The sequence below is a fragment of the Gracilinanus agilis genome, chromosome 2 (assembly GCF_016433145.1).
Source record: "Gracilinanus agilis isolate LMUSP501 chromosome 2, AgileGrace, whole genome shotgun sequence".
NCBI lineage: Eukaryota > Metazoa > Chordata > Mammalia > Didelphimorphia > Didelphidae > Gracilinanus > Gracilinanus agilis.
The window spans coordinates 213,038,065-213,051,025 of NC_058131.1; the positions used below are offsets into that span (position 1 = coordinate 213,038,065).

At 40.8% G+C, this 12,961-nt stretch overlaps 1 protein-coding gene across 2 annotated transcripts in view; it reads left to right on the forward strand.

Moving 5' to 3' along the window:
• HPCAL1 (hippocalcin like 1) overlaps positions 1-12,439 on the forward strand; it is a 205,580-nt gene extending 193,141 nt beyond the window's left edge. For both annotated transcript variants that reach the window (XM_044663633.1, XM_044663635.1), the window contains 3 exons: positions 1,378-1,780; positions 6,226-6,331; positions 12,259-12,439. In XM_044663633.1, the coding sequence (XP_044519568.1) occupies positions 1,403-1,780; positions 6,226-6,331; positions 12,259-12,356 (582 nt within the window). In that variant the 5' untranslated portion in view covers positions 1,378-1,402 and the 3' untranslated portion in view covers positions 12,357-12,439. The remainder of the gene's footprint in view (positions 1-1,377; positions 1,781-6,225; positions 6,332-12,258) is intronic.
• The last annotated feature ends 522 nt before the right edge of the window (positions 12,440-12,961 follow it).

Below are 12,961 nucleotides of genomic sequence, written 5' to 3' on the forward strand. Positions count from 1 at the left end.
TACCAGGGGATTCTGGAAGCATTGAGTCTAAATTGCCCCAAACTGGGAAACTGTGTTTGTTTAAATAGCAAAACTGGGACAGGGAGAAATAACTGAATAACTGATGGAGTAAGAGTAACCCAAGGGCTGAAGTGTTGGTGGTTGCCTCCTTCACAGAAGCAGCTAATAGCAACACACCATCTCTTGAGCTCAGCCTGTTGTATGTCATTAACGAGGAGCGGCTAGTGTTATTTTTGCCCAAAATTTGCCATGCAGTTGGATGAAGATTGATAAGGGCTGGACAAAGGAGAAATAAATGGATTGACTGTAGAAAAAATGAGAATATAAGAGATTGGCAAGTTCTTTGGCCATCTGCTTGTTTAGGACTGGCTTTTGGGTTCCTGGGTTTTAATAGGTAAATGGGTATTTGAAGCCCAGATGAAAGTATGCTTGATTCTTTTCTAATTGACTTAGATCCCCCTGGTTTGTCTGGCCAAAACTGATCAAACTGGATGTTTATATTACATTTTTGTGTATATTGTACTGTGCTGAAATGGGAATCTGTAAATATTTGTCTCTGTTGTAGTTTTTCTGTATATGAGGCTATGACTTGAGGATGGAACAATAAAATCATAACTTGGCATTCAAAGCCCACCACAATCTGACTTGAACCCTCTAAGAGGGTCTTTGACCTGACTTTCTTGACTTTCTTCAGCTTCCTTTCACATACTCTATACTGACCAAAGTAGACTTTGTGTTCCCTGGATGGACACTCTTCTTCTAGCTCTTCTAGTCTTCTAGCTCTTCTTTAATCATACATAATTCCAGATTGCTCTCCAAAACAGTTGGATCAGTTCACAGTTCCACCAACAGTGTACTATTGTCCCCATTTTTCCATATCTCCTCTAATATTTGTCATTTTGCCTTTTTAATCATTTTAGCCATTCCAATAGGTGTGTGTAAATTTATCTTTTAAAAAGAAAGATATTGCTGAGATGGACTTTAGAGCTTGGTAACTAACCAAGGGAAAGGGAGAGGAAAGACTCTTTAAAAAAAAAAGTTGGGAATCTATCAGAGAGAAAACTCTCACTTGAATAGTTTGTGTTTCTGAGCCAGTCCATCCCATCCCATTGTTGATAGGTGAATACCCTGTAAAAACTGAATACAGTTTGGAATACAGGCAGGAAGGAGAAAGAAATTCCATTTCTCTTCATCTTTCCCTTTAAAAAAGAGGTATAGGGTAAGAGTGAAGGGCAATTCCCTTTCAAGAGCTGAATTTTTCCACAGCCTGGCTCTCTTCTTAACTACCTAGAATGACTCCTTTTTTAAAGTCAAATTGGCAAACATTTATTAAGTACTGTATCATCTGACAATTGAACACGGTTCCCTGTTTTCCAGGTTTTGCATTATCTAGGAGGACAGAATGGGGAAGCAAAATAGCAAACTCCGTCCTGAGGTGCTCCAGGATCTCCGGGAGAACACTGAATTCACAGATCATGAGCTGCAGGAGTGGTACAAAGGGTTTCTAAAGGACTGTCCTACCGGCCACTTGACTGTCGATGAGTTTAAAAAGATATACGCCAACTTCTTCCCCTATGGTGACGCATCGAAGTTCGCAGAACATGTCTTCCGCACCTTTGACACAAATGGCGACGGGACTATTGACTTCAGGGAATTCATCATTGCTCTGAGCGTCACCTCTCGGGGAAAGCTGGAACAGAAACTGAAGTGGGCATTTAGCATGTATGACCTTGATGGCAATGGCTATATAAGTCGTGGGGAGATGCTCGAAATTGTACAGGTGAGGACTCATGAGAGATCATCTGGTGTGATGATTTGGGGGTGGGGAGGGCTATACGATTTGTGGACAATTTTTTAAATTCATTTTTATCTTAATTTTTTTGTGCCTATTATAAGTGACATCCCTCCCTTCGATTTCCAGTTCCCTCTTCATTTTAGAGAAGGTACAGGCTCAGAAAGATGACTCGCTCAAAGTCACACAACAATTAATGGCTGAACTGGGACTAGACCTCAGGGTTCTTCCTTAAATTCCTTAAACATGGGATTATTTTGACTGATATCAGCGTGGTCTGTTGCTAAAAGAGATTCACAGACGAAATTTGTGCAAAGATTTACAAGCATCAGGCCTGGCTTCCACTAGAGAATAACAGAGAGAGGGCTGGCCTTGGGATTGAGGATTACCAGTTCCAAAGCCAGTTCTACAACATTTTATGGCCAACTTTTCAGAGCCTCAGCAAAGCTCATAGTGCCTACCTCGATTATTTTAGTGAAAGCACTTTGTAAAGTTCAACACGCTTTTAGAAATGTGAGTTATTATAATATGTAAAGTGATTTGTATGTAATGAAGGGCTTTAGCTGTCATCATAAAGCAGTATATAAACAGCGTGATGATGAGTGATGGTAATGATGGTAATGATGCCTGGAGGCAGAGAGCGGGACTTGCACTTCTAAATGTTCCTTGTGCCCTGAGATCTGACAGCCCCAGAGAAACCATGAAGCAATACTTGTGCTGCAAGCCTTACGTGAGACATGGCAAATTCTTTGCTTCCCCTTCAGCTAGACTTGGGTGATGGAAGCAGCTACATGATGGATTATTTGGTTTAATGAAAACTGAGAATACTGTAATAATTTTAATTATAATAAATACATGAAGCTTGAGAACAATATTGGCATGTAAATTTACCAAGCATATTACATTTCATTTTATTTAGACTACACAAAAACCTTTGAAGTCCCTGTGACAATTAGGAGTATAACCATTTTATTATACCCATTTTACAGGTGAGAAAACTAAATCTCTAAAAAGCTGATATGGAGGGGCAGCTGGGTAGCTCAGTGGATTGAGAGTCAGGCCTAGAGACAGGAGGTCCTAGGTTCAAATCCGGCCTCAGACACTTCCCAGCTGTGTGACCCTGAGCAAGTCACTTGACCCCCATTGCCCACCCTTACCACTCTTCAACCTATAAGCCAATACACAGAAGTTAAGGGTTTAAAAAAAATAAAAAAATAAATTAAAAAAAAAAAAAAAGCTGATGTGGAGACAGCTAAATGGATAGAGAGGCCTGGAGATGGGAAGTCCTTGGTTCAAATCTGGCCTCTTATACTTCCTAACCCTGGGCAAGTCCTTTAACCCCATTTGCCTAGGCACTTCTCTGCCTTGGAACTGCTACTTAGTATTGATTCTGAAGCAGATTTAAAAAAAAAAAAAAAATAATGTGACTGGCTCAATTGCTCAGCTAGTGTCAAAGAAACAATATCAAATAACTGTCTCATCTGCTTCCCTAGTCCTAGGTCCTATAACCTTAGATGATGTCCCCTTGAAATCTGAGTAGAGGGTTATAGTAAAACTAATGTGGTATAATAGGCAGTGCCTGGACTGGCCAATTTTGCTCTGTAACATTGAATAAGTCTCCAGTATACCCTAAGCTTTCCCCATCTGTAAAATGGGTACAATAGTACTCAACCTTTATCTTCACAATATCCTCATGGAGCTAGGAAGATCCAGTAAAGTAATGGCTATAAGCCCTAAAGCGTTATATAAGCATAAACTGTCCCTAGGGTTCTGTGCTGGCCCCAGGGGCTACATGGATTGGTTGTATGGTGGAACAAGCCCTAACACTGAGAAAAATCATTGCCTTAGGACAGGCGTTGGCAATCTTTCAGAGGAAGTGTGCCAAGTCCTCCTTTATTCACTCCACCCTTGGGCTTGGCAAAGAGGTGATTGAGCCCCTGAGTGGATGCATAACAACACCCTGAGAAGGGAGAGAAAGACTAAGGAGGGTAATTAAAAGGAAATGACCCCTAGGAGGGATCATACAGAAACTATAATTTAATATATATTGAGGACCTACTATGTGAAAGGCACTGTAAGGAAAACCAAGCGATCACTAACTTCTGCTGATTTCGTTATCTGTTCACTCCTCTGAAATGGTTGGTTCTTCCCCCAGTAGCTTGGATCTTTGGGTTTCTCGAACACTAGGTTTCTGTGATCATTAATTGCTGTGTGTTGATTACCTAATTTATTCCACTGAGCCACAATTCTATTTCTTAGCCAGTAGCAGATTGTTTTGATGATTACTGCTTCGCAGTATAGTTTGAGATCTGGCCTCAGTCTGTTAACTCCTTTCACAGGGATAAATTGTCAGCTAGCTAAATCCAAGAAGGAGGCACAGGACAGAGGGTGTTTGGCGCCTAGGTACCAGGAAGATGAGAAGGAATTAAAGCTTGAGGAAGGACCTTTGCTGCTGTATAATCCGTTCTTCCCATTTTAGAAGAGAAGGAAACTAAGAATTGATGATTAGCGAGCTGCCCAGTGTCAGCCCACTAGTTAATGGCAGAGCTAGGAAAGAGCCGAAGACAAACTTCTCTGATTTCCTATTTTTGTTTAGGACTAATCCTGGGTGTAGCAGACCTTACTCCAGGTCCTATAAATTACATACCTCCTTCAGCTCACATGCTATATAGATGGTAGACCCCTTCTTTAAGAAGAGGAAGAAGAGAAATAATGAGAGGAGTTTGTCATTGATGTTTACATACTGCTTTATAGTTAACAAAACAGTTTATAGATTATGATGGTAATACAATTAAGTTTAGAAATCTTAGCTTCTGGATTCCAGGCAAGATCCGGTTCCCTTCATGAACTCATCTCTCTTCTGTGCATGTAAAGGGTTGAGATGAGAGATCTGGCCTACAGGAACATATTCAGAGCCAAGAAAATCATTAGGGAAGGAATCATAGACCATAGTAGGCTACCACTTCCCACTGCATCTCCCGGATAGGTGAGGTATTACCACTGAAAGGGCATTTTCGTACCATATCCTCCAGTCCAGATCAATGGCTAACCAGATCTCCCACTTCCTCAACTAGGTTGCGTTTACCATGCAGAGAAGCCAATTTTGAAGCATCTTTATTTTAAGCTATTTGTTTCCGTTGCCACCTATCTTATTCTTGCATGGAGACAAACAAAAGATGGGAAACTGAATGTTACAGCCTAGCTCATATGTAAAAACTGACCCATTTTCAAATGGACATTTCTATCAGCAAAAGACTCAGTTGTCACTGCCAACCAGTGAGTCTGTTGGCTCTGACTCTAGGTGAGTAGGAAAAACTAGATTTCACTCAAGTGGGAATTCATTCAGCTTTCACACTGTTCTATCAGCATTAAGATCCCAAGACCTGACAATCTGATGAGTATCTTCTAATGGTTTTTCTTGTACTATGTTTGTCATGATGTACATAATTATACATAAACATACTGTGATTCTTCTTTTACAAAAGAAAAAAAAATTGCTAAGTCCCTACTGTGTACAGAGCTCTCTGCTAAGCCCTGGTGGAGCATACTAAGTGGATAAAACATTGTCCCTGCCCCATGGAGCTTACCATCTAGAAGGCAGATACGGTGCATAAAGATAGCTAAATACCAGTAATACTGGACAAGTGCATTGGAGAGGTACAAAATCAAGTGTTATGTGAGGTTACAGGGAAGATTGTTCTAAGCTTTAGCTATGTCTCTTAGGAGGATTTTAGTGATCCTCAAATTTGCTTGTACTCTGCTATGAAAACCCTAATCATTCTTAATATTGGAGGCTTGTCCCATTCCTCACAGTGAGGAGTCCTTGCTCTCAACTAGTTGGCCATTTTTGTAGCCATTTTATTCTCTTAGTGTACTGGTTCATGTAAATCTATTTGTAAATTGTTCCTTTATAGTTTATGCGTGTAATGTAACTTGATTTTTTAAAAAGATATTGATTTAAAATGTATCCATATTCTAACAAACAGATACAAGGGAACTATTCCCCATGTTGTCAGATTGAAAAACAAAACTAAACGAAACCCCTGCTATAACGTTAGTGACCTGAGAAGGAAGGAGTTAGTTAATGTTAACCCAAGGCTCTGGTGGCAGCTAGTTGCACCAGAGTCTGTAATATAAATGGTCCAATGATTAGAACGTTGGGAAAATTTCTCAATCACAGTTTTGCTTCCCATTCTTTCCTTTCACCATGCATCGCTGGAGTGGTATGGGTGGGAGGGGAGTTATTAGACAAGATGGCAGAGCTTAGCTAGCTTTTCTGTTTTCCTATCTGAGGAAGGCTCCAAAAGGTCCCAACTCATCCAGTCATCTGGCTGTGTGCTATATTTACACACTGGGTAGTGAGCTTGGACCTTTTGTCCTGCCGGAGCTTCCCAGAGCCTCTTAAAAACCCCTTCTTCTTTATATTCCTCCAGGCCATTTACAAAATGGTATCCTCGGTAATGAAAATGCCTGAAGATGAGTCCACTCCTGAGAAGCGAACAGACAAAATTTTCCGGCAGATGGACACGAACAATGATGGTAGGCTATGGGTATTGTTAGAAACTCAAATGCATCCATCCATACCACTGATTTCCCACCCTCCACCCCCTTCCCCAATCCTCCAACCTAAAGGCAAACCCCTTGAGTGGGGGCCAGGAGTGGGTGGGAGTTTACAGTAACTGAATCATCTGCAGGCAGTAGAAAAACATGCAGTAATGGAAGAAAAAGTCAGGCCTGTGCCTGAAGTTACCTTTGGGGCTGATTAAAAACACCTTTTCCTATGCTCAGTTGAAACCTGGGCAACTTAGTAATTTTCCGCATCGAGCTGTCCCCTGCAGCCATCGCTGCTTGTTTTCCCATCCTGAAATCATGTTGACTGAGCCCCACTATTCCCTAATAAACACCTTCAGTCATCCTGCCCAGCTTTAAATACACATGGCATGCTCTGCACTGGGTGGATTTGAACAATGTGTTCCACATTCTAATTTATCCTCTGGGGCTCAGAACTTCCTTCTCAGGACTCAGAGGAGTCCGTTCCCTGTGAGCTTAGGAAAGACTGAGAGAATGGGATCCAGAGGACCCTGACTAGTATCTACTTCCTCCTCCCTCCTTGCTGCCAGGTGCCTCTTCTTTATCAGGGTCAAGAGAGAGGGGCTTCTTTATTTCAGAGTCTCAGGCCTGGAAGGGATCTCGGAGGTCGCTTAGTCCTACCTGTTGCTGAGAAAAAGTCACCTCTCCCCCAGCCTAGCAAGCAACCATTCAGCCTCTGCTCGGAGAACTCCAGGATTTGGGAGTTGCAAAATGTTGACCCAAGGCTCTGGTGGCAGCTAATTACTCCAGAATCTATAATATAAGTGGTCCAATGATTAGGATGTTGGGAAAATTTCTCAGTCATAGATTTTTGCTTCCCAATCCTTCCTTTCACCATGCATCATCAGAGTGTTCCAATGGACTTTAAACTGGTTGGGGCCTTAGAATCATCTAGTCCCGGTGGTTCTCGACCTGAAGTTCATGAATTTGTTTTTTAAAATAATAAATAAATAGGGGAAGCCAGGTGGCTCAGTGGATAGAGAGCCGGGTCTGGAGATGGAAGGCGTGGTTCAACTCTGGCCTTCAACATTTCCTAATTAGGTGACTTTGGACAAGTCACATAATCCCAGTCGCCTAGCCCTTACTGCTCTTCTTTCTTGGAATGGATACTTAGTATAATAAGATATTACATGATTTTATTTTAGTAATATCTCTATTATTTTGATTAATAACTAATGTTAATTAAGAATTAATAATACATAGAAAGCTATATTTCAGCACAATTGGGTTTCCTTTGCAATCTCATGTTTTATTTTATGTACTTTAACATTATTGTGAGAAGGGAGCCCCTGAGCTTCAGACTGCCAGAAAAAATCCATAATACACAAAAATGGTTAAGAATCCCTGCTAGAGACTCACTGCCCTGCCATTTTACAAATGAAGAAACTGAATGACTCATCCAATGATACACATAGGTAGTAAGCAGTGAAGCTGAGATTTTAATACAGGTCTTCTGACTCCAAACTAATTGCTTTTTGCCCTTTATCACATTTTCTGTTTCCCAACTCAGGCCATTCTGTTTTGAGACATTTTAGTTGGAAGGAAGTTCCTTTCTTGATCTTTTCCTGAAGCTATTAAGATGATATTCTGTACAGTTTTTTAAATATAAACAATAACCTACCGACTTCCCGCTAAAGAAAGCTCCAAGGTCTAATAGTGGTCCTTTCATTCTAAGGAGCATCCCAAAGGGATGTTCCTCAGTACCTTGGATAAGTCATTACCTCGATGCACTAGTTTCCTCATTTGAAAAATGAGAGGGTTGGACCAGATGGCCCATTGGGACCTTTCAATTAAGAATAAATATTTATTCAGTGCCGCTGCACTGGGCACTGAGGGAGGCGGGATGTTTCAGGCTATATGATGTTTAGAGTTTAGAAAGGACCTTGGAGAGCATCTAGTTTACCGGTCTGGTTTTAGAGATGGGAACCCAAGGCGCAGGGAAAGGAAGTGATCTCAAACCTGGATCCTTCACTTCCAATGTTGTTTTGCTACAGTTCTTAGCATCTTAGTACTCTGAACCTAGTAGGCAGGGGGCTAAGGCACAGAACAAGAGTCACATAACTGGGTTGCATGATGAACAGGGAGAAAAAAGACAGGCAGGAAATAAGCATTTACATATCACCAACTGTGTGCCAGGTACTATGTATGCTGGGCATTTTATGAATATTATCTCATTTGACCCTCTCAACGACCCTGCAAGGAAGGCACTGTTATTTTCCTCATTTTACAGTTAAGAAAACTGAGGCAAACAGAAGTGAAGTGACTTCCTCAGGGCCACACAGCTAATAGGCAAACTCAAGTCTTACTGATTCCAGGGCTGGGACTTCATCCCCTGGGCCACCAGCTGTCTCATGAAAAATACATTAGAGAGCTACAAAACAAAGGATCATTTGAGGTCTGAGCAGGAGGTTCACTTCATTGGGGAAGAGGAGGCATGGGCTCTGACATTCTAAGATTCTCTAACTTTGATTTAAAGTAAAAGGTAACTTGAGTATGTGCTGATAGAAAAAGGCCTGTCTGACTGCTAAAAAGATGGGCTATTTGTAAAAGTGCCCAGCCTTCCCCTTTTTAAACCCTTTCCTGGAAAACAAATGGCTCTGACCTGGGTCACTGGTCAGTTGATGTTCCTGATGACCCTCCGAGTTTATGTGCCCAGGTCATCAGGGAGAGTTAGACCTGCTTTTCAGCCACCCATCCTTTCCTACCCTCCCGAGGAAACAATAGAGATAGTGCCTACAGTGAAGCCTTAACTAACCAATTCTTTGGGTCTTGTTTACAAGGGCCACTTGGTCTGGGCACTGCCCAGACCCCCGGGTCATGAGATTTTATTATCATCTGTCATGATCCTTGGCATTTGGGGAAGCATCCAGGCACAATGGGCTAAGCAGACAGCTAAAAAGATAGGAAGGAAGCTCAGTCACTGAATTCCAGTCCCATCTCTGGCCCTCAAGTGACATCACGCCTACATATGAGTGTCTACTGACCAGGACAGTAACCCTAGTTCTCGAGAGCACAGGAATGAAGTGACAGAGGGGACCCGTGAAAAGCCATAATAACACCTAATTGTCAGGCAAAAGGAAAAGAAGCCTAGCCAGTAATGTGCTTGTCTTTAGAGAAGGCACCTGACAATTACATAAATACAGGGCCAGAGATGACCTATTCCTTGCATCCTAGGTGATACTGTATAGCCTGAGGGGAGCAGATGTTGAATCAGGCAGAATTTCCTCCCTTCCCAGATAAATTCTTGGCAAAGGAAATGGACGTTGTTTGTTTAGTCTAGAGAGGGGACAGAGGTAGTGTTTGAGGATGGGTTAATAAGAATAGCATTGACCTTGGTTTCTAATCCCAGATCTACTGTTCACTAGTTCTGAGACCTTGAAGGAATCACTTGACCTTTCTGGCCCTTAATTTCCCCATCTGGAAAATGGGAGTGAGGGGACACTCAATGACCCCAGAGGTTCCTGCCAGCTCTAACATTCTAGACTAGTATGGATATTCTGCTCTGGGAATTTTGACTCTTAAGTATACCAGAACAGAAGGGGTTCTGGACTTGGAAGCAGAGGAGTTGGGCTGAAATCCTGGGTCCTACTTCCTACCTAACTGACCTTGGGCACACAAAGAAGTGAGTAGTAGATAGACCTCTCTCTCCTTTGAGACGCAAATGAGACCCAAAATTTAAAGCACTTTGCAAGTCTTAAAGGTCTACTATTTTTGCTTCTGCTACTGTATGGTCTTTCAGGCTTTTTTCAACTATCAATTCTATGATCTTTTAAGTGTTGCTTGTGACCAGTCTGGTCCCTATGTTTATCAGGGGCAGAATAATAAATGAAGAAGATATTACTCTCAAAAGAGTAAATTTAAGAGGAAGATTTCCCAACTTAACAGACTTCTAGGCATTAGGATACATTATCCAAAGAAGTTAGTCTTTTCCTCTCTGATGATGATAATGTCAGTGATGATGATGGTGATGATGATGATGAGGTAGTAATGACTAGCAAGAGGCTGTTAGCAAGAGCTGGGAGATCCACTTGGAATCAAAGGGACCTGGCTTTGAATCTCAGTTCTAATATTTTTCAATTCTGTCACCAATCTGTTAGTCAAGAAGCACTCATTAAGAGCTATGTGCCAGCCATGACAGCTAGGTAGATACTTCCTTGCTGTGTGACCCTGGGCAAGTCACTTAACCCCCATTGCCTAGTCCTTACCACTCTTCTACCTCGGAACCAAAATACAGTATTGATTCTAAAATGGAAGGTAGAGTTTAAGAGAGAGAGAGAGAGAGAGCTATATACCAAACAACAGGGATACAAAGAAAAGCACAAAAAGTCTGACCTCAAGGAGTTCACATTACATTGGAGGAGATAACATGCAAACACATATGTACATTCAAGATAGAGATAGCTACCTATAGATCTATATACATATATGTATATACACATATATCTCTTTATATACATGTATATATTTTAATTTTTCACATATTTTATATATTTATAAAGAGACATAATATATAAAGATATGTGTATGTATACATATGTATATACATGCATATATATCTATATAGAGAGATCTATAATTATAGATATATAGTCTTATCTATATAGATATAGGTATAGAGACATATAGAGATAAATGTATAGATCTATATTTTTATACTATGTATAGCCATATATAGATAGATCTATAGATATAGTAGGTGGAAGATAATCTCAGAAGGAAGAACCAGCATTAAGGAGAGATCAGAAAAGGCCTCTTGAAGAAGATGGGATTTTAGCTTGCACCTGAAGGAAGCCAGAGAAGCCAGGAAATAAAGATGAGTAGGGACAGAATTCCAAGTTTGGGGAACAGCCAGTGAAAATCCACAGATTTGGGAGATAAAGTGTCTTGTGTGAGGAATAGCAAGAATACCAGTGTCCCTGCATTTCAGAGTCGGTAGGTGGGAGTAAAGTGTAGAAAGACTAGAAAAATAGAAAGGACCAGAGTATGAAAGGCTTTAAAAGCCAAACAGATTTTCCATTTAGTCCTGGAGATGATGGGGAACCACTGAAATATTTTTTTTAACCCTTGCCTTCTATCTTAGAATCAATGTTACATATTGATTCAAAGGCAAAAAGAGTGGTAAGGGATAAGCGATTAGGGTTAAGGGACTTGCCCAGGGTCATACAGCTAAGAAATGTCTGAGGATAGAATTGAACCCAGGGCCTCCCATCTCCAGATTTAGATCTCTATCCTCTGAGCCATCTAGCTTCCCCTCTGGAACCACTGAAATTTATTAGTTGCTTCCCCTTTCTGAACTTTAATTATCCCAAAATATAAAATGAAGAAGTTGGAATATGTGATCTTGAAAGTTTCTTCCAGTTCTTTCATTCTCTGATTCCATGGCTTAGTGGTGGAAGCCAAGGCAGGAAAATAGGCATCACCCATTCCAGAGGCAACTATCATTCACTATAAAAGTTCCAATCAGTGAGAAACTACTTCAGATTATTCTCCTTCTGAGTACTGCTTTCTCCAGTTTGAGTACACTGTTTTGTTTTATTTTAGTTACCATTATCTTGAAATTTTGAGAAATAGAGCAAATTCTTACAGTGTCTTCATACTGTTTACAATGGTACTTCATCTTGAAAAAATTAAGTAATGAAAAAAAAATTCTTTTAAATAGAGAGTATCATATTCTCTATTTCTGGAAGCCAAAAGATTAGTTTTGAAAAGTGAGCTTATCAGCCTTGGGGAGGATAAATGCCTTCTTTGAAGCAGGATATTTGATCAGAGGTTGGTATCCTGTTTCTCTTTTGTTTGATTTCTTTCCCTTTTTTTCTTTTTTTCCTTTTTTCTTTTCTTTTTTTTTTTTTGGTTGTTCTTCTTTTGTTCCCCTTCAGGCAAACTGTCCCTGGAAGAATTCATTAAAGGTGCCAAGAGTGATCCTTCCATTGTCCGGTTGTTACAGTGTGACCCAAGCAGTGCAAGTCAGTTCTAACTCCACCCACATCTGGACAGTTGCAAAGAACCACTGGCTTGTCATTCCAGCTTTGCTTACAGAAATGAATGCCTTCTCAAACCATTCCTCTGCTGTTCTCGGATAAGGTCCCTCGGTCCAATGGTTTCCTTCCATGCAGCAGCATGGCCAGCCGCAACTCCCCCATCATCCACGCCAGGACCAAAGTCCTTCGGCCATCCAGATTTATTTTTTGTTTGTTCCTTCTGTCATCCTGATTCCTTTACAGAGCCCTAGTATCACTTTGAGATATGTTTCATGAAGACAACAAGGGGGCTTAGGCCCTGGGGGTGGGGGGTAACTCCCTTTGCTTAGGGAATTTGTATGAATACACCCTAATAACCACGAGAAGAGCCAAGAGAGGACTTTATAAAATAGAGCCAAGGTTAGCTAATTTATTTTGCTTCAAAAATGACTGTTTGAAGAGTTGGGAGCTAAAAGCAGACAGAATGAACCCTTTCCTGTGCATGATTTTATTCTTTTTGTTGTTGTTGTTGGGGAAAAAAAATGGCTTGCACTTATCCGATGATGGTCTTCACTTTCTTTTAACATATAAATTATATATATATATATATGGTAAAGTACAG